The sequence below is a fragment of the Labeo rohita genome, chromosome 11 (assembly GCF_022985175.1).
Source record: "Labeo rohita strain BAU-BD-2019 chromosome 11, IGBB_LRoh.1.0, whole genome shotgun sequence".
NCBI lineage: Eukaryota > Metazoa > Chordata > Actinopteri > Cypriniformes > Cyprinidae > Labeo > Labeo rohita.
Window position 1 is genome coordinate 12,985,956 of NC_066879.1, and position 19,800 is coordinate 13,005,755.

Genomic DNA, 19,800 nt, shown 5'->3' on the forward strand with positions numbered 1-19,800 from the left:
TCACGTATAGTGAAACGGAGCTTTTCGAAACTCCGAATCAGTTCAATCATTGCGTCGCTAAATGATTCACTGTTTTGAAGCGTTTCAGTCGGTTCGCAAATCATTTGATTCAGATCAGAACTTTGGAGCCCATTCATGAATCATTTGATTTACATCAAAATTTGCATATCGTGAATCATTTGATTCGGATTTGGAACGGGTCCCTGAATCATTTGATTTACGTCGGAACTTTGGTTATCGCGAATCATTTGATTCAGATCAGAACTTTGGAAAGGGTTCGTGAATCATTTAATTCACATCCGAACGTCGGAGTGGGTTTGTGAATCATTTGATTCAGACTGGAACTTTGGAGCGCGTTCATGAATCATTTGATTTTCGTCAGAACTTCACGTATCGCGAATCATTTGATTCAGATCAGAGCTTTGGAAAGGGTTCGTGAATCATTTGATTTACATCGGAATATGGGTATCGCGAATCATTTGATTCAGATCGGAACTTCGGAGTGGGTTCGTGAATCATTTGATTCAGTTCAGAACTTTGGAGCACGTTCATGAATCATTTGATTTACATCAGAACTTCGCGTATCGCAAATCATATATATATATATATATTTATATTTATAGTTTTTTATATATTTTACATTGTATATGCGTGTGTGTGGAGTTCATTTATCGTTCTTTGAGAATAAATAAAATATTTTTTAAATTAAAATACAATTACTATATAATTATTAAAATTAATAATATAATTACAGTACAGTATCTGGTAGAAAGAGGTGAGTAGGATCAGCACTTCGAGATGGGAATCGAACTCGGGTCGCCGCGAGCCCTGTTGCACTGTAGTCGTCGGCCCACTAACCACAGGGCCATCGGCACCATTTATAAATAATTATTTTTGTATATTATTTAAAATGATAAATAATAATAACAATCATGAGTATATTTATTGATATGTTTTCTGCATTTATATACACATTTATCCATCTATAAAGACTTTTTAAAAATGCATTACAGCGAGAGATTTCATCAACAACTCAACAGCAAGTGACAACAGATCAGATTCGGTCCCTCTGGACCAGTCATCAGTAGCTCAGATTTGTCTCTGTTCTTTGTGTTTGTGAATCAATTTAGAGATCATTTGACAAAGATGGTGTCAGAATTGACGCTCCAGGCAAAATTTGACCATCTGCTGTGAAACTGGATCAAACGATGGAGATCAGATCTGCGCATGAGAGACTCCTGATCCTTCAGCTGTTGCTTCCAAACCCACAAGAAGCTCAAAGAGATTTCAGTGCTGAAATCTGACTTTTCTAAGTTACTTAGTTTGTTATTTTGGCAGTGCTTTGTGTATTGCATTATATTTGGTTTTTAATTCAGAACCTGAAATGCCCTTTTATATTTCATACTGGCAGCTCACAATAACCCGACTGGTGTGTGAAAGGCTGAATCTAATCTTCAGATCGGTGCAGTGACATTTCAAATCGCCTCAGCCGGATTGAAACTGCTCAGAACATTATCAAATGACATTTCTGTATCAGTCTGAGTGAATGAATATCGCATAATATTGAAAGTGAATCTTTATGAGGACGAATTGAAGTGCAGCAGAGCAGAACAGCTCATGAAAACACGGACAGGTTTTAGTGACATCTAGAGCTTAGACGCAAAACACATTTTTATTCGTCAGTTTTACTCTGATTATGCGTTAAAGCACTGCGATTGCGATTAATTAGAATTTTATTATGACTGATTATTACCCTCTGTGTGTTTTAATATAGACAGAAGCATCTTTGTATTAAAAATGTCACGTGATAGATGTTACTTTTCTCAACGTTGGTGAGGACGACCCAATCACAACAATTTGTGTTGACTGCATACGATTTTTTTTTTCCGATGCGGCGTTTCACCATTTTTATGTCAGATTCCAGTTAAAAGAATGAAAGCGTTATACTTTCCACTGTCTTCAAATTAGGAAAAACACATTATATGAGTTAAATCTGCACCCGCAGTATGACGTTGACCGTCTCTGCGTTGACCCTGGAATCATGGGAGATGTAGTTTTTCGAATGCGCCTCATTCTAATTGGCTGGAGCGGCCCACGTGACTCTTCTCCTGTCACACGTGGGTTAAAATCTTTCCTGTGGCGCCGAATCGACAGCAGCTCAGTCACGATTTCAACAGGTCGATCTGAGCAGGATGAAGTTTTATTATCAAAACAAATGTTGGTGAACGTCTATGTGGGACAGATATTACAGTTTAAAGTGGGAGTTTAGTGTGTGAGTCGCAGGATGACGCAGAAACAGCCGTTAGAAGTTCGTTTCGTGGCTGATGAAGATGTTTTGGATCATATTGTAGAGAAACAGCAAGGTAAAAGCGGTTTTCATTTAAACTGGCACTCATTTAACTTTGCTTTTACTTTCAAACTGTAAATTACAACATAAACAGTCATTTCTACTATGGTATCAGATGTGTGTATATATGTGAGTATATATCTATCTATCTGTTTTAGTTAGTTTACAAATATATTGTATTTTTTTGTAAATGTTTATTTTGTTTATATATATATATGTATATATATATATAATATATTTATTTATTTATATATTTTCATTTATATCTTTATTTATATATTCAGTTTTATTTCGTGCATTAATATATATGTGTAATAAAAATAATATAAAAATATAATTATTTATGTTATATATATATATAAATATATAAATATTTTAGGATTTTTTAAATTAATTACTTTGATTATATATTTATTGATCTATTTGTTTTGGTTCATTTCAGATTGTTATACTTTATATATATAAATATAAAGTATAACAATCTGAAATGAACCAAAACAAATAGATCAATAAATATATAATCAAAGTAATTAATTTAAAAAATCCTAAAATATTTATATATTTATATATATATATAACATAAATAATTATATTTTTATATAATACTGTTTGACTTAAATGGTATGATTTAGTGATCAATATTTATATATTTATTTATTGATGTATTTACTTTATATATTTTCATTTATATTTGTGTTTATTGATATATTTAGTATTTATAATTTTTAAATTATTTTTGCTTATTTATTAATCTATTTAGTTTAATAATATATGTTATACTTAGATATTTTTTTTAATCTTTTTTAGTTAGTTTACTAACATATTAACCTATTTTGTATTAACATGTATTATCTAACCTATATATATATATATATATATATATATATAAAATATTTTATTTATTTTTAATTATTTATTTTTGCTTGTTTATTTATTGATCTATTTATTTTAGTTAATTTATTAATGTTTTACTTTATATTTATTTGTTGATATATATTACCCTTATCTATCTATCTATCTATCTATCTTTATATTTATTTGTTTATTGATATATTTAGTTTTATTTTGTGTAATAATGTTACACTTTATTTATAGTTTTGTTAATTTGTTATATATATGTAATATTTACAAATATTTTACATTTTTTTAAATTATTTTTGCTTATATATTTATTAATTAATTTTATTTATTTTATTAATATATGTTATACTTTACATTTAGATATTTATTTATCTTTTTTAGTTAGTTTACGAACACATTAACCTATTTTTTTTAGTTAACTTATATTGTTTAGATAATAAATAAATAAACGAACATACAAACGTAAATGTATAAATGAAGTATATGTATATGTGTGTGCGTGTATGTGTATATATAAACTGATTATTGATGAAAATCTGATGTTTTTCATTATGAATGTAGATGTAAAAGCCGCTAATGGATCCGTACAGACGCTGGTGACCCTTAAAACCCCTCAGAAGTCCAAACGATCTGCGGCGGGAGATGATGATGATGATGATGAAGATGACGAGGTGCTGAATGAGCAAAACTATGTGGACGCTCTGTGCACCGGATCACAAGGTGACCATTAACAACCTCATATACTCACAGATAATGCACAGTTTTCTCAGTATAATCATCAGGCAGTGTGAATCGTGATGTTTTCGGTTGTGCTGTAATTCTGACTTTGGTTGTTTATTTTCCAGATGAGAGTGAAAATGGCACAGTTACCGCAGGATCCTCTGTCTTCACATTTCAGGCCATCAAACGGGGGAATAAAATGGCTCAGATGGGTGAATAAACACTTAACTAGGCTGCATTTCATTTTGCATACATACTAAAATACATATTTGTGAGTGTGTTGTGGATGTTGTCTGTGATGTGTGTTTGTGTAGCGTCTGAATGGGCTCGAACGCCGGGGAAGAGCGTGACCTTCTGCACATCAGACACAAACGAGGAGTCGTCCAGCCCGACACGCGCCGCTAAAGGTCCGTCCTGTTCCTGTGGTTTGTTTTGTTCTCTCTTTCTCAGTTTAAAGACTGACTGACTCTGGTTTTCTCTGTTTGTTCGTTACAGAATCAGCCAGTCAGAACAAAACCCCTCAGAAGGTGAATTCGCATGTTTCTGTGCCAAAACATTCTACATGTTTACATGCGGTTGTGTTTTGCTCACATATATATCATGTTTATATCGTCTGCTCAGGGAAAGAAGGTGCAGTTCATCTCAACGACACCACATCGTCTGCGCAAGAGACTGTCAGGTTCGTTTGTTTAATTTTTAACAATAAGAGGACAGTACAATAACAATAACCCATGAGGTTTTTGTCATGAGTTTTAAGGGTTTGTCTTGGTGATTGTAAATGCTTGTGTTTCTTGTGACCGTGGCTCTGCTGTCCGTTTACATGTTGTTGTAATTGTGGTGCAGCTCCGAACCTGCGTTCAGACAGCGAGAGCGATTTCTCCCCCTCAAACTCTGAGGATGATGATGATGGCGAAGAACACGAGGGGAAGAAGGACGTCCAGCCCAAAACACCCAGTAAAAACACATCGGCCGCTGCCCTCTATAAGACGCCCAGTAAGAAGGGCAAGAAAGCAGCAGAGGTGAGAGTCTCATCCTGACCTTTGACCTTCAGACCGTCTGTGTGAGGGTCAAGATGAGGCTGAAACCAGAGCAGGAAGAGTTTATAACAGAACCTGAATAAGTGTTTGTTACACTTAAAACACCTTAGCAACCACCCACAACACCCTAGCAACCTGTCAATAATAATAATGTAATGATGATAACCGTAATGACTACTAAAATAAATGTAACAATCACTACAATGATTATGATAAATTTAATGATAACAAAAACTGTAATGGTAACTATAATGATAAATGTAAAAAAAAATCGTAACTGTAATATTAATAACTATTAAAAAAATTTAACGATAACTACGATAAATGCAACTACACCAACAGATTTAACAATAACTTTGATAAACGTAACTATAGTGGTAACAATAACCGTGAGAAAAGTAACTTTAATGGCAAATTTAACAATAACCATGATAAACGTAGCTATAAAGGCAAATTTAACAAAAATGTTGAGAAATGCAACTATAACAACAAATTTTACAATACCTTTGATAAATGTAACTACAATGGCAAATTTATCGATAACTGTGATAAATGCAACTATAACGATACATTTTACGATAGCTTTGATAAACTTAACTATAATTGTAACAATAACCGTGATAAACGTAACTATAATGGCAAATTTAACAATGACTGTGATAAATGTAACTAATGACAAATTTAAAGATAGCTTTGATAAATGTAGATATAACGGCAAATTTAACAATAACATTAGAAAATGCAACTATAACAACAAATTTTCGATAACTTTGATAAATGTAACTATAATGGTAACGATAACTGTGATAAACGTAACTGTAACAGCAAATTTAACAAAAATGTTGATAAATGAACTATAACAACAAATTTTACAATAACTTTGATAAATGTAACTGCAATTTAAAATTGAACAATAACTTTGATAAATGCAACTATAATGATAAATTTTACGATAAGTTCGATGAACATATCTATAACAGCAAATTAACAATAACCACAATAAATGTAACTATAATGACACATTTAAAGATAGCTTTGATAAATGTAGCTATAACTGCAAATTTAACAATAACATCGATAAATGCAACTATAACAACAAATTTTACGATAACTTTGATAAACATAACTATAAAATTTAACGATAACCGTGATAAATGTAACTAATGTAACTGTTTTTTTTTAAGTTGTAAATAAAACAAAAATAAATTCATATTTAATTCAATGTTACTTGCCATTTCTTTGTAATTCTTTTAAGTTACCTGCAATTTGTGAGTGAAAATGGTTTCTTCATGAGTTATTTTTTTTCAGTGTAGAATCACTGCAGCAAGTTTTGCATTTTTATTGTTTTTAACAGAAAATATGAAGTGTAGCTCTGAAAGTCTCTGTTGTTGTGTGGATGTTCTCCTGCAGTCTGATCTGGTGGAGGAGTATTTTGAAGCTCACAGCAGCTCTAAGGTTCTGACGTCTGATCGAACCCTCCAGAAACTCCAGACGCCCAAACTGGACCGGGTGAGTGATCTTCATCTGTCTGTGATTGTGGGATCTGTACAAGATCTAACACAAGTGTTCAATTTTTTTTTTTTTATAGGAAACTCTGCTCAGCCTCCTGGGTAATAACCCGCCGCGCTTCGCAGAAGATATTAAACAGCTCAACGCAAAACACGAGAAGAACTTCAACCAGTGGATGCTGCAGTTGCAGTTGAGTGTGTGTGTGAGTGTGTGTTTGTGTGTTATTTAGGATGATGAAGCTGCACATGTTCATCTTGTGTTTCTCCGTTCATGATTATTTCAGCATGGGCTTTAACATCTTGATCTTCGGTTTGGGCTCCAAGAAACTGTTGCTGGAGAAGTTCCGCACCTCCAAGCTGTCTGACTACGATCATGTGGTGGTCAACGGCTTCTTCCCCAGTATGACCCTTAAATCGGTGCGTTTGCTGCTTCTGTGTTTCTCTCATCCACATGACACCTCTGTCAGCGTACACTCACCTTCATGTCACTTCAGAGATGCATGACTTTATTTTATGGAACACAAAAGATGTTTCACACAGCGTTCATGCTGATTTTTTCCATACAGTGAAAGCATCATATGACATATAACAGCTGTCATGAGTGTAATATCAACTAATATAACAAACTCAGTGTGAATGTTTCAGTTTGTTCACTGTCTAAAGTCACGTTCATACCAAGAATGGCAACTAAAACAATAAATGTAATAACTGTAATTATAATAACTGTAATAGTAACTATAACAATAAATGTACTGATAAGAAAGAATAGTGATAACTATAACGTTAAACATAACTATAAATAAAAAGTGATAAAAAAAAATAATGATATTTATAATGATAAATAGCTAAAAATATTACGATAACTATAAAATTAATGATAACTGTAAATGTAACTGTATTAATGACTGTAACGATAAATGTCACGATAACTGTTACTATAGTGATATTAACGACTATAACGATAAATATCACAATAACAGTAACTTTAACAATCATTAACAACTATAGCAATAAGTATAACTAAATATAATGATAATAAATAACTACAACGATAAATATCACAATAACGAACTATAAAGATAATTCACTATAACAATATCACGATAACTGTAACTGTAAGGATTATTAACAACTATAACGATAAATATCACGATAACTAACTGTAACAATAATTAACAACTATAGCGATAAATGTCAATAACTGTAACTATAATGATGATTAACAACTATAACGACAGATATTATGATAACTAAATATAACAATTAACAACTATATCAATAAATATCACAATAAATGTAACTAGCAATGATTATAACGATAAATATGATAACTGCAAATATAACGATATTAACGACTAACGATAAATATCACGAAAACTGTATATATAACGATAATTAACAATTATAACGACTGTATCACAACTGTAACTGATCATTAACAACTATAATGAGAAATATCACGAAAACTGTACATATAACGATAATTAACACTTACAACGATAACTATCTGTAACGATGACTAGCTAACGGTTCTCGGCAGCAGGTGATAGCATTCTGTTTTTTCCAAGCACGAGCTGCAGTTTCGTTGTCCATCTCTTAAAATGCTCGATAACATCTCGATAAGATGTTTTGATGTGACGCACATCGTCTGAATCCTGCCGTAATCTGACAGATCCTGAACTCCCTCACCTGCGACGTGTTCGGCCACGAAGGAACCTTCCGTAATCCTGCAGACCAGATCGACTTCATCAGCAAAACTCTCAGAGAAGGTAAGGCTGACGTGTGACGTCTCTCTCAGCTCATCTCCGATCATCCTCAGTGAACGTAAGCCACACGTTTGTCTTCCAGACCCGACCAATCACGTCTTCCTGATCATCAACAACATCGACGGGCCCATGCTGAGGGGCGACAGGAACCAGCAGGCACTGGGGCAGCTGGCGGCGCTTCCCAACATGCACCTGCTGGCCTCCATCGACCACATCAACGCTCCACTCAGTCAGTGTCACGCTTCGGCTTTAGATGATGCTGATCACTCGTATTATGGTCTGATCATGTTCTCCTCGTCTGTGTTTGCTCAGTCTGGGATCAGGCGAAGATGAGCACGTTCAACTGGCTGTGGTACGAAACCACCACGTACCTGCCGTACACCGAGGAGACGTCGTACGAGAACTCGCTGCTGGTGCAGCAGACCGGAGCGCTGGCGCTCAGCTCACTCACACACGTGCTGCGCAGCCTCACGCCCAACGCCAGGTAACACACACACACACACACATAAAAACAAATGCATTTACTTTTATCAATGTATGAGTCTGATGTGTGTCTGTGTGGTTTGCAGGGGAATCTTCAGATTACTGGCAGAGTTTCAGCTGGAGAACAAAGACAATCCTGCATATACAGGTAAAATATGTAGTATGTAATCTGATCCTTGAGAAAATATAAAGGGTCATTTTGTCCATTTTTTCATTGTTTTTTTTTTCCTGAACATTTTCCTGAACTGTACTATAAATTTGTCCTGTGGTTTGACATTAGGAAAAATGAGGAAAAACCCTCCTGTTACTAACAGAGTATGTGAGCAGAGTGGAGTGGGAGCGGAGCGCGGAGTGGAGCGGCGTGATTTTTAATGGAGTGAGGAGCATTGTGGTTTTTACTCCCTCCAAGAACGCTCCACTACCGCTCCATCACGAGTACAATTCATGACAACGACCCATAATATAACTGCATATATAGCAAGAATCCACGTGTTAAACATAGCCTATTTAGCTTGATAGAGATGGATCACTCAAATCTGAAAGAATGTTTAAACTAGACTGGACGACGGCAGTGGACATGAGCAGAAAGTTATAGTTTTCAGTGAATTAGTTTGTTCTTTCAAGATACTGAATATTTTCAAGAGAAAGCATGATTTAAACAAGTACAACACTTTTTTTTTTACAGGCAATCGCTCTATCAATAATGCATTCAAACAAATATAAACTTGCTGTGGTACTTCATCTGTAAATCCGATTTCGAATGAGAAGAAATCTATAAGAAACACAGCGATCTGTACGTAAAATAACTGACGAAACGTAATGTTATTATTATTATTATTATTATTATTATTATTATTATTTGATCACAAACATTTGCACTGCAAAAAGCAGCAATTACACCTTTTAATGCTGACTGACAACCATGTTCGCTTGGCATGAGGAAAAAAAGTTTGGGCACTAGTGTTCCAATAAGACACTTTAAAACTATACTTTCGATTTATTTCTGGTATTTTCTTCTTTTAATATACGTTATGAACAGAACTGTGGTATTTCAAACATTCTGATATAGTTTAGACGCGGAGCGGTGTTTCTGGTATCAGTGAGCGAGGAGTGGAGCGGGAGCGGGAAACAGTGAACCCGGAGCGGAGCTGGAGCGGAGCGGTTATAAAATGCACGGAGCGCGGAGGGGAAATTGTTGTCGCTCCACTCCGCTCACATACTCCGGTTACTAAACAAATAGCATGAGAGAGATTTATCTTCATTGTCAGACACTTATTTTCAATATAGTGTTGTTTATTTAATATGAAACTATAATTAAATATGATATTAAATATGACCAAAATATGATGTTAATATAGACCAAACTATATCAACATCATTTTTCCTCCATGAATTGTTAAACAATTTCTAGACAAACTTTGACAACAAGACAAACTTTCCTGTCATCCGTTCAAAACTGCTGAAGATTTAACCATTTTAAGATGAGTGATGTTTATATCTCCCCTACTGCAATACTCAACGTTTTTAAAAAGATATTCTGAGGTAAAAACGAATCTGCGTTCTGTGTGTGTCACATTACGTTACACCACAGGACATTGTTACACCATAAAACATTAGGTTGCACCATAGGACATAAATGGTAGTTGTTAAAGTATTTGTTTAGTTTTGAACATGTCGAAGGAGAAAGTAAGTTAAATTTTGATACAAACAACATCTTTTTTTAAAGAGATTCTGAGATAAAAACAAATCTGTGGTTCTCTTATGTGTAGGACATTACGTCACACCATAGGACATTGTCACACTAAAGGACAGAAATAGTAGTTAAAGAATTTCTCTTTAATTTTGAACATGTCAAAGGAGTAGTAAGTTACGTTTTGATACAAACAATATATTTTTTAAGAGATTCTGAGATAAAAACAAATCTGTGGTTCTTTTATATGCGTCACACCAATAGGACATTACATCACACTAAAGGACAGAAATGGTAGTTATTTGATTTTGAACGTGTCAAATGAAAAAGTAAATTTAATTTTGATACAATCATTATCAATGTTTTTGTTTTTTAAACAAAACAAGATAATTTTCATCAACAAAATTCAGTCTTAGTCGGATCAGTATGTTACTGAAACTCTTTTAGTCTCTCCCTCAATTCTTTCTGTTTGAAAAACATCACATTTTATACTTATTTTCATGACACTTTATAACAGTACAAATTTTCTGCAAAAACATCAGAAAATATTTAATGTCATTACTGCATTTAATAACACTGAAAATGATCAAAAAGAATAAAAAGGAGTTAAATCTTATTTATGCTTCTTAAAGAGACCTTGTTCTGTGGTGTGACATTTTTTGTCCTGCGGTGTGACAGTACAGGTGTCACACCGGTGGACATTATTTGTCACACCATAGGACGTTTCAGTCTTTTGTGTCAATGAATGACCTTGCTATTCCGAGCTAACCTGTCATTGGTGGTTTGCAAAACGCATTTGCATAATTTTCCATGATTATGTAGTTTGACACAGTTTTTAATAAAAAAATTATATAATTTAGGGGTGTCACACCAAAGGACAACAAAACAACACTTTTGTAATAGTCCCAAAAAAGTGAAATATTTGAACAATTCTGAAACAAAAATTGACACGTCATGGGCTTGACAGGAGGCTTCAATAACTGATTATGAACAGGTCCTTCAACTAATTAAAGTTCTGCAATTGGCCGATTTAAAATCAGGATATGGTGTCACACCAGAGGACATGGTCTTCACAGACAAAATGTATCAAGTTCCACACTTTTAGAAATAAATGGATGAAAAAATGATTGCCTTTTTTATTATTATTATTATTATTATTATTATTTTTAAATGCTTTTCTTTTTCATTTTAAAAGTTGAAATTTATTGAACCATGATTGAGACAGTCACACCATAGGACAGTTGTGACATTTGGCTCAAAAAATGTAAAAAATCAAATAACACTGCAGCTTTTATAACAACAGGTCCATGTAGGACAGAAATGTTTAACAATTTACTGCATTTTAAATAACGACAATATTAATTATATTAATTTTAACTTGTGTTGTTGTTTGTTCAGGATTGTCTTTCCAGGATTTCTACCAGCGCTGTCGTGAGTCGTTCCTGGTGAACAGTGACATCACGCTGCGCACGCAGCTCACAGAGTTCAGAGACCATAAACTCATCCGCACCAAGAAGGTCAGAACTCGCCTGAACTCGTTTCACATGTGCAGAATATCCAAAGTGATTATTTACGCAGAGTTATTTGTGTGTCAGGGCGCCGACGGAGTGGAATATCTGCTGATCCCGGTGGATAACGGCACTCTGACTGACTTCCTGGAGAAAAACGAGGTGGAGTGAAACTGGGAAACCTCACTGCTGTCACAGTTTAGTAAATGTGTTTAGCTGAATAGCACTTGATGTTCAAGGAAACATGGCAGGATTGAGGAGTGACACTTGAGTTGCAGCACTTGAAGAAATAGTTGACCCAAAAATGAAGATTTGCTGAGGCTTTACTCACTCTCAGATCGTCCAAGATTAGGATGAGTTTGTTTGTTCATCAGATTTGTGTAAATGTGTCATTTCATCACTATCTCACCAATGGATGTGAATGGGTGCCGTCAGAGTGAGAGTCCAAACAGCTGATAAAAACATCACAATAATCCACAAGTAATCCACACCACTCCAGTCCATCAGTTCACATCTTGAGAAGACAAAAGATGAAACAAATCCATCACTAAAAAAACTTTTTCACTAGAGGAAGCGTTTTTATGGAATATGGACTCCATAATTAGCCAAAAGTGTCTTAATGATGGATTTGTTTGAGCTTTTGTCTTGTCAAGATGGTGTGGATTACTTGTAGATGTTTTTATCAGCTATTTGGACTCTCATTCTGACGGCACCCATTCACATCCATTGGCGAAACTAAACGATGGTGATGCAATGACACATTTCTACAAATCTGATCAACAAACAAACTCATCCTAATGACCAGAGAGTAAGTAAAGCATCAACAAATATTCATTTTTGGTGAACTCTTGCTGAGAATCCAGCTGTTTGGACTGTCATTCTGACGGCACCCATTCACATCCATTGGTGAGACAGTGATGAAACTCATTTTTTGGTGAACCGTTTCTTTAATTCCAATTTCTGCAGCTCAATCATGTACAGCGTTCTGTAAAGTTTTGTAGGATAACAGTGAAAACAATAAATATTCTTGCGCATCTGAGTTTATTTACATAGAAAAATACATTCTCATATTATTTCAACAAAACAAAGTATTATTACACTTCATTTAGATCATTACAAAGCAAAACATTTTCTCCGAAACAGGAAAACGTCTCAGTTTGGACAGGAAAAGGCAACTTGGTAACAATCATGAGCAGGACCGATTCACACAAACAAAAGGGCTTTGCATTATTAGATCTGGGGTTTGACTGTGAAATATTAATATCTGAGCTCTGGCTGCTGGTATAAGCATGTCATCAGTGTTTTATACTGGCGTTCATGAGCAAAGAGGAGATTTCTCTCGCTCTCTCCGTCGACTGCGTGATCTGAGTTTGCTCTCGGTGACCGACTGAACGATTTTCAGCTCTTCCACGTCCAGATCCTTCATCAGGAGGAGAACGGCCTCCAGCGTGTGACTCTAAGAAACAAGATGTTATATATATGTGTGACCCTGGAGCACAAACCAGTCATAAGGGTCCATTTTCTGAAATAAGCTGAATAAATAAGCTTTCCACTGATGTATGGTTTATTAGGACACGACAATATTTGGCCAAGAACAATTTTTTTTGAAAATCTGAAATCTGAGGGTGCAAAAAAATCTAAATATTGAGAAAATCACCTTTAAAATTGTCTAAACGAACCCATACAATGTATTTTTGGCTATTGCTACAAATATACCGGTGGCTGGTTTTGTGCTCCAGCGTCACATGTGAGCTGCTATTTTTTTTTATTCTTAATTGTTCCTTTTAGTTTCACTTTTTTAGTTCAGTTTTAGTGTTACTAATTTAGGTTTTTGTCATTTTTGCTAGTTGTTCTATTTATTTTCTATTAGCTCTTATTTCAATTTCAGTTCAGTTATTTCCAGTTTAATAATTTGTTGTGAATTGTCATTTTTATTCAGTTTCAATAATTGTCAGTTTTAGCAATTTTGTTGATTTTTATTTTTTATTAATTACGTTATTTATATTTCAGTTTTTTTCTTAATTTTTTAGTTTCAGTTATTTTAATCCATTTTTCGCGTTAATACTTTTTTTGTTGTTTTGGTTTTTTTAACTTATATTTATTTTTTATTAGCTTTTATTTCTGTTAAAATCAGTTAAATTATTTCCATTATTTTGACATTTGTATTCACTTTTTCTTTTTTTTTTAAATGTCAGGGGTTTTTTTTAATCAATTTTATTTCAGTTTCAGGTTTTTTTTGTTTTAGCAATTTTTTTTTTATTTTTTTATTTTCAGTAATTTCAGTTCAGTTTTAGTGTTACTTATTTTATTTTGCTGATTTTTGTCATTTTTGCTAGTTTTTTTTTTTACTTTTATTTATTCATTTTTTTACTAGCTTTTATTTCAATTTCAATTCAGTTATTTAGTTTTATTTAATTTTTGTTGTGTATTTTGTCATTTTAATTAATTTATTTTTTAATGTCAGTTTTTTTTATTAAATTTTATTTCTGTTTCAGTTATTGTCAGTTTTATCAATTTTATGTTTTTTTTTTTTTTAATTCATTTATTTATTTATATTTCAGGGTTTTTTTCTTAATTTTTTAGTTTCAGTTATTTTAGTTATTTTAGTTTAGTTTAGTTAATTGTTGATAATTTTGTTGATTTTTGTCATTTTTACTATTTCTATTTTTTATATTAGCTTTTATTTCAATTTCAATTAAATTCATTTTTGTTTTTTTAAAATGTCCAATTTTTATTTATTTCAGTTTCAGTTATTGTGAGTTTTAGCAGTTTTGTGTTTTTTATTAATTTTGTATACATAACATTTGTATTTTTGTATATAAAAATTACTATTTTTTTTATTTCAGTTATTTTAGTTTTATTTTAGCGTTAATAATTTTGTTGATGCGTTAATTATTTTTGTCCAAATCTGGAATCTGAGGGTGCAAAAAATCTAAATATTGATAAAATCGCCTTTAAAGTTGTTCAAATGAAGTTCTTAGCAATGCATATTACTAATCAAAAATTAAGTTTGGTACATTTACAATAGGAAATGTACGAAATTTCTTCATGGAACATGATCTTTACTTAATATCCTAATGATTTTTGGCATAAAAGAAAAATTCGTATTACAATGTATTGTTGGCTACTGCTGCAGATATACCCGTGATACTTAAGTCTGGTTTTGTGCTCCAGGGTCACATATGAGCTGCTGTTTAATAAGTAAACACATCACATGTGTCAGTGCTTGTGCTCGTACCTTCCTCTTCAGCGTGTCTCCAGTCTCTCTCGGGGACGACAGCGATGGGAACTTGTCTCTGGGCAGCAGCTTCATTCCCAGCTGAGCTCGAATCTTACTGCACAAACATGAGCACCAGTTCAGTTCAGATCCAGATCAAACGCAGCACAAACTGAAGCCGGATCTTACTTGGTTTCCTCCATGCTGTAATTCAGAGGGTCCGTCTCAGAGTCGGCTTCTGTATGACCATTGGTTGAGCAGGTGGGGGCGGGGCCTGGAGATGAAACAAGCTCCTCCCCTTCTTTCAGTGCCTGTGTGAGCTCCTCCTCTGTGACCACTGACAGAACAAACTCTTGAATATTCATATCTATAAGCCACTCGGAACTAATGAGAAACACTTCATTAATGATTGATGACCGATTGATCGGCTCACCCTGGTTGTCGAGTTTTTGCAGTCCGGGCAGGTTTCTGATGACGGTCATGCGGTATTTGTGCGGGTCGGCGTCGCAGCACGGGTTCTCGGCCAACCACAGCACCTTCAGACGTCTCAGCTGCTGCAGATGCTTGAGCTCCGACAGACTCTGGATGTTATTCCGTCTCAGATAGAGCTCGCTGAGATGCTGACACGACGAGATGTGCTCCAGAGAGGAGATCTTATTAGCACTGACAACACACACACACACACACCGTTATTGGAGATATATGAGAGATTTATCATGGATTATTGCCAGAAAAGTCAAAACAAACCTCAGTGTGAGAACCTCAATATTGGGAATCTCCACAAATATGGAGATCTGTGGAAAAAAATGAACACACAGTGACATATATAATATGGCACTGAATTAATATCATATTTTAAATAATATTTTGTAATTATATCCATAATTTAAATAAATTAAATCTAATAAAAATGTACAGAAACAAATACAACAAATACACACACATAAAAATCACTAAAATGTAAACATAAATTTTAAATTAAAATGAAAAAAAAAAATCTACAAAATTAAGAAAAATAAAATATAAAAAGCAGAAATTAATAAAAAAATATATAACTGAAACTAAAAAACTATGACATAAAAAATAAAAATGAGAAAATACACAAAAAAAACTAAAAATAACTGAATAAAAATAAATAGAAATTAAAAAACATCTAGTAAAAATGACAGAAATCAACAAAATTATTAACGCTAAAACTGAACTAAAATAACTGAAACTAAAAAATTAAGAAAAAATTGAAATATAAAAATAAATACAAAAATGAATTAAAAAAACAATAAAACTACTTAAACTGAAATAAAATTAATAAAAAAAATGGACATCTCAAAAAACAAATATTAAAAAAATGACAAAATACACAAAATTAATAAAACTGGAAATAACTGAAATTGAAGTAAAACCTAATAAAAAAATAAATAGAAGTTAAAACAACTAGTAAAATTGACAAAAATCAACAACTGAACTAAAATAACTGAAACTAGAAAAATAAGAAAAAATTGAAATATATGAAATAAATAAAAAACAAAAATGAATTTAAAAAGAGCAAAACTACTGAAACTGAAATAAAATTAATTAAAAAATTGATATATCAAAAAAAAAAATTAGAAAATACACAAAATTAATAAAACTGGAAATAACTAAAATGAAATTGAAATAAAACCTAATAAAAAAATAGAAAAAAAAAAAACAACTAGTAAAATTGACAAAAATCAACAAAATTATTAAGGCTGAAACTGAACTAATACATTACACAATAATACATTAAAAAATTAATAAAAAATGACAAAATGCACAACAAAATTACTAATCCTGGAAATAACTGAACTGAAATTGAAATAAAAGCTAATAAATAAATAGAAGTTTAAAAACAACTAGTAAAAAATGACAAAAATCAACAAAGTTACTAACACTGAACTAAAAAAATTAGGGGGGAAATTAAATATTATTGAATATTAATATTATTACAAATTAAAATATAAAAAACTGAACTAATAAAACAACAAAACCATATTGGTGTTGCATGATATTTACAGAAATATCCAAGTATACCATGGTAAACCAAAAACATTTTTTTAATGTAGTCTTTAATCTACTTTTCACTTAGTCATAACTAACTTTCTTATGTCGTGTTGCTTGTTCTGCTATAAATAATATCATGCATCACAACATCAGAAGAAAAAGATTGAAAACTCACATCTGTCAGATTGCAGCCCCTGAAACACACGAATAAATGATTAGAAAATACACTTATTCAGCAGAAATCATCCATTAAATCCACTCTGCTGATATTAAACTAAACATAAACCTATAAACACTGAATCAATGAATAATCATAATGAATTGACTTGTTTTGATGAGGCTAACAGCTAACGAATGGCACAAACACACCAGCAGTTTAATTTCTTCACGCTTTCCAGGTCCGATGCTTTAGCTCGAGCTAGAACGAGTTTACGCGTTAATTTCATGCTGATCAGTGTTAGTGTTTCGATTGTAAATGCGTCAATGTTGATCTCAAACACGTCCAGTGAACATCATCATCAGCAGCAGCGCTGCTGCTCACGGTCAGTCACTGCGCATGCGCCTCACTGCGCGTCCATGACAACAGCGCGTTCACAACATCCGCATAGTTCACAACGGCGGCAGCGGAGGGCGACAAAACACCGAACATGTTTATAGAGGAACCAGCAAAACCGCGACATAAAACATTAAGTCACGATTAGGTTCAAAGTAGGTCAGGAAGTACATTAGGAAATGCTTTTGCTACCCACATGGTACCTTGGTTTATCATGGTATATTTTGATGTTCATGTAAATATCGTGCAACATGAATATGGTTTTGGTGTGTGTTGTGTTTTGGTGTTGTTTTATTAGTTTATAGTTTTATTTTTCTTTTGCTTTTTTATTTTAGTTTCAGTTATTTTACTTCAGTTTTAGCGTTAATAATTTTGTTGTTGTTGGGTTTTTTGTTTGTTTGGTTTTTTGGCCATTTTTACTAGTTGTTTTTTTTAACTTCTATTTCTTTTTTATTAATTTTACTTCAATTTCAGTTACTGTCAGTTTTAGCATTTTTGTTGTTTTTATTTTGTATTCATTTTTGTTTTTATTTATTTTTTTCTTAATTTTTTTTAGTTCCAGTTATTTTAGTTCAGCTTTAGTGTTAATAATTTTGTTGATTTTTGTGATATTTACTTGTTTTTTATTTTTTATTAGCTTTTATTCAATTTCAGTTCAGTAATTTCCAGTTTTAGTCATTTTGTTGTGTATTTTGTCATTTTTATTCTTTTTTAAATTTTTTTATTAATTTCATTTTATTTTCAGTTATTGTCAGTTTTAGCAATTTCATTGTTTTATTATTATTATTATTTTTATATTTAATTTTTTTTTTGTTATTTTTGTTCAGTTTTAGTGTTAGTAATTTTGTTGATTTTATCATTTTTACTAGTTGTTTTTAACTTTTTTTTTTTTATTAGCTTTTATTTCAAATTCAGTTCAATTATTTACAGTTTGTTGTGCATTTTGGCATTTTTTTAATGTCTGTTTTTTATTAATTTTATTTTAATTTCAGTTATTGTCAGTTTTAGCATTTTTGTTGTGTTTTTTATTTTGTATTCATTTTTGTTTTTATTTATTTATTATTTTATGTTTAATTTTTTTCTTAATTTTTTTAGTTCCAGTTATTTTAATTCAGTTTTAGTGTTAATTTTGTTGATTTTTGTGATATTTACTTGTTTTTTAACTTCTGTTTATTTTATATTAGCTTTTATTCAATTTCAGTTCAGTAATTTCCAGTTTTAGTCATTTTGTTGTGTATTTTGTCATTTTTATTCTTTTTTTATTTTATTTTTTTATTCATTTCATTTTAGTTTCAGTTGTCAGTTTTAGCAATTTTGTTGTTTTTGTTGTTATTATTATTATTATTGTTATTATTTATATTTCAATTTTTTTAGTTTGTTATTTTTGTTCAGTTTTAGTGTTAGTAATTTTGTTGATTTTTGTCATTTTTGCTAGTTGTTTTTAACTTCTATTTTTTTATTAGCTTTTATTTCAAATTCATTTCAGTTATTTACAGTTTGTTGTGCATTTTGGCATTTTTTAACGTCTATTTTTTATTAGTTTGATTTTAATTTTGTTGTGTTTTTTATTCATTTCTGTTTTTTCTTCTTAATTTTTTTATTTCAGTTATTTTAGTTCAGTTTTAGCATTAATAATTTTGTTGATTTTTGTCATTTTAGTAGTTGTTTTTTAACGTCTATTTATTTTGTATTAGCTTTTATTTCCAGTTTTAGTTTTAGTAATTTTGTTGTGTATTTTGTTATTTTTATCCATTTTTTAAATGTAAATTTTGTATTAATTTTATTTCAGTTTCAGTTTTGTCAGTTTTAGCAATTTTGTTGTTTTTAATTTTTAATTTTTGTTTGTTTTTTATTCGTTTTTTCCATTTCTTTTTTTTTTTTTTTTTTTAAGTAACAATGTTTATTTACAACTAACTACTAAAACACATCAAAACAAACTGGTTGTCCTGCTCTGGCAGTGTCTTTATCTGAGTGTCTGGACGCTGTTCTTGTAGATTAGAGCTTCGTCACAGACGCAGTTTCCCATAAAGCCCTTTTTTCCCACTCTTAACTCATTAACATTTGAAGTTTAAAGCATTAACCAATTATATC

General features: G+C 32.0%; 2 protein-coding genes across 2 annotated transcripts; one reads left to right on the forward strand and one right to left on the reverse strand.

Moving 5' to 3' along the window:
* The first annotated feature begins 2,123 nt into the window (after positions 1–2,123).
* orc2 (origin recognition complex, subunit 2) lies at positions 2,124–12,796 on the forward strand. Its single transcript, XM_051123322.1, has 16 exons — positions 2,124–2,363; positions 3,770–3,928; positions 4,054–4,140; positions 4,243–4,335; positions 4,424–4,455; positions 4,550–4,607; positions 4,772–4,947; positions 6,376–6,474; positions 6,554–6,663; positions 6,758–6,890; positions 8,146–8,242; positions 8,322–8,468; positions 8,552–8,723; positions 8,809–8,870; positions 11,811–11,929; positions 12,008–12,796. Exons 1-16 carry the CDS (start codon positions 2,285–2,287, stop codon positions 12,089–12,091), a joined length of 1,707 nt encoding a protein of 568 aa, XP_050979279.1. The 5' UTR covers positions 2,124–2,284; the 3' UTR covers positions 12,092–12,796.
* A 34-nt stretch (positions 12,797–12,830) lies between these two features.
* Positions 12,831–17,719, reverse strand: cfap410 (cilia and flagella associated protein 410). Its single transcript, XM_051123323.1, has 7 exons — positions 17,526–17,719; positions 17,332–17,350; positions 15,885–15,931; positions 15,571–15,800; positions 15,327–15,474; positions 15,159–15,255; positions 12,831–13,376 (listed from the first exon to the last, which is right to left on the reverse strand). Exons 1-7 carry the CDS (start codon positions 17,600–17,602, stop codon positions 13,236–13,238), a joined length of 759 nt encoding a protein of 252 aa, XP_050979280.1. The 5' UTR covers positions 17,603–17,719; the 3' UTR covers positions 12,831–13,235.
* Between the last annotated feature and the right edge of the window lie 2,081 nt (positions 17,720–19,800).

What these genes read in the sequence shown, in the direction of transcription:
- orc2 (XM_051123322.1), top strand. Translation starts at nt 2,285, where the DNA reads ATGACGCAGAAACAGCCGTTAGAAGTTCGTTTCGTGGCTGATGAAGAT. An exon ending in AGGGCAAGAAAGCAGCAGAG is followed by an intron (nt 4,948 to 6,375) that starts GTGAGAGTCTCA and finishes GTTCTCCTGCAG; the next exon opens with TCTGATCTGGTGGAGGAGTA. An exon ending in CCAGTATGACCCTTAAATCG is followed by an intron (nt 6,891 to 8,145) that starts GTGCGTTTGCTG and finishes GTAATCTGACAG; the next exon opens with ATCCTGAACTCCCTCACCTG.
- cfap410 (XM_051123323.1), bottom strand. Translation starts at nt 17,602, where the DNA reads ATGAAATTAACGCGTAAACTCGTTCTAGCTCGAGCTAAAGCATCGGAC. An exon ending in ATTGAGGTTCTCACACTGAG is followed by an intron (nt 15,801 to 15,884) that starts GTTTGTTTTGAC and finishes GTGTGTTGTCAG; the next exon opens with TGCTAATAAGATCTCCTCTC. An exon ending in GCAAAAACTCGACAACCAGG is followed by an intron (nt 15,475 to 15,570) that starts GTGAGCCGATCA and finishes TTGTTCTGTCAG; the next exon opens with TGGTCACAGAGGAGGAGCTC.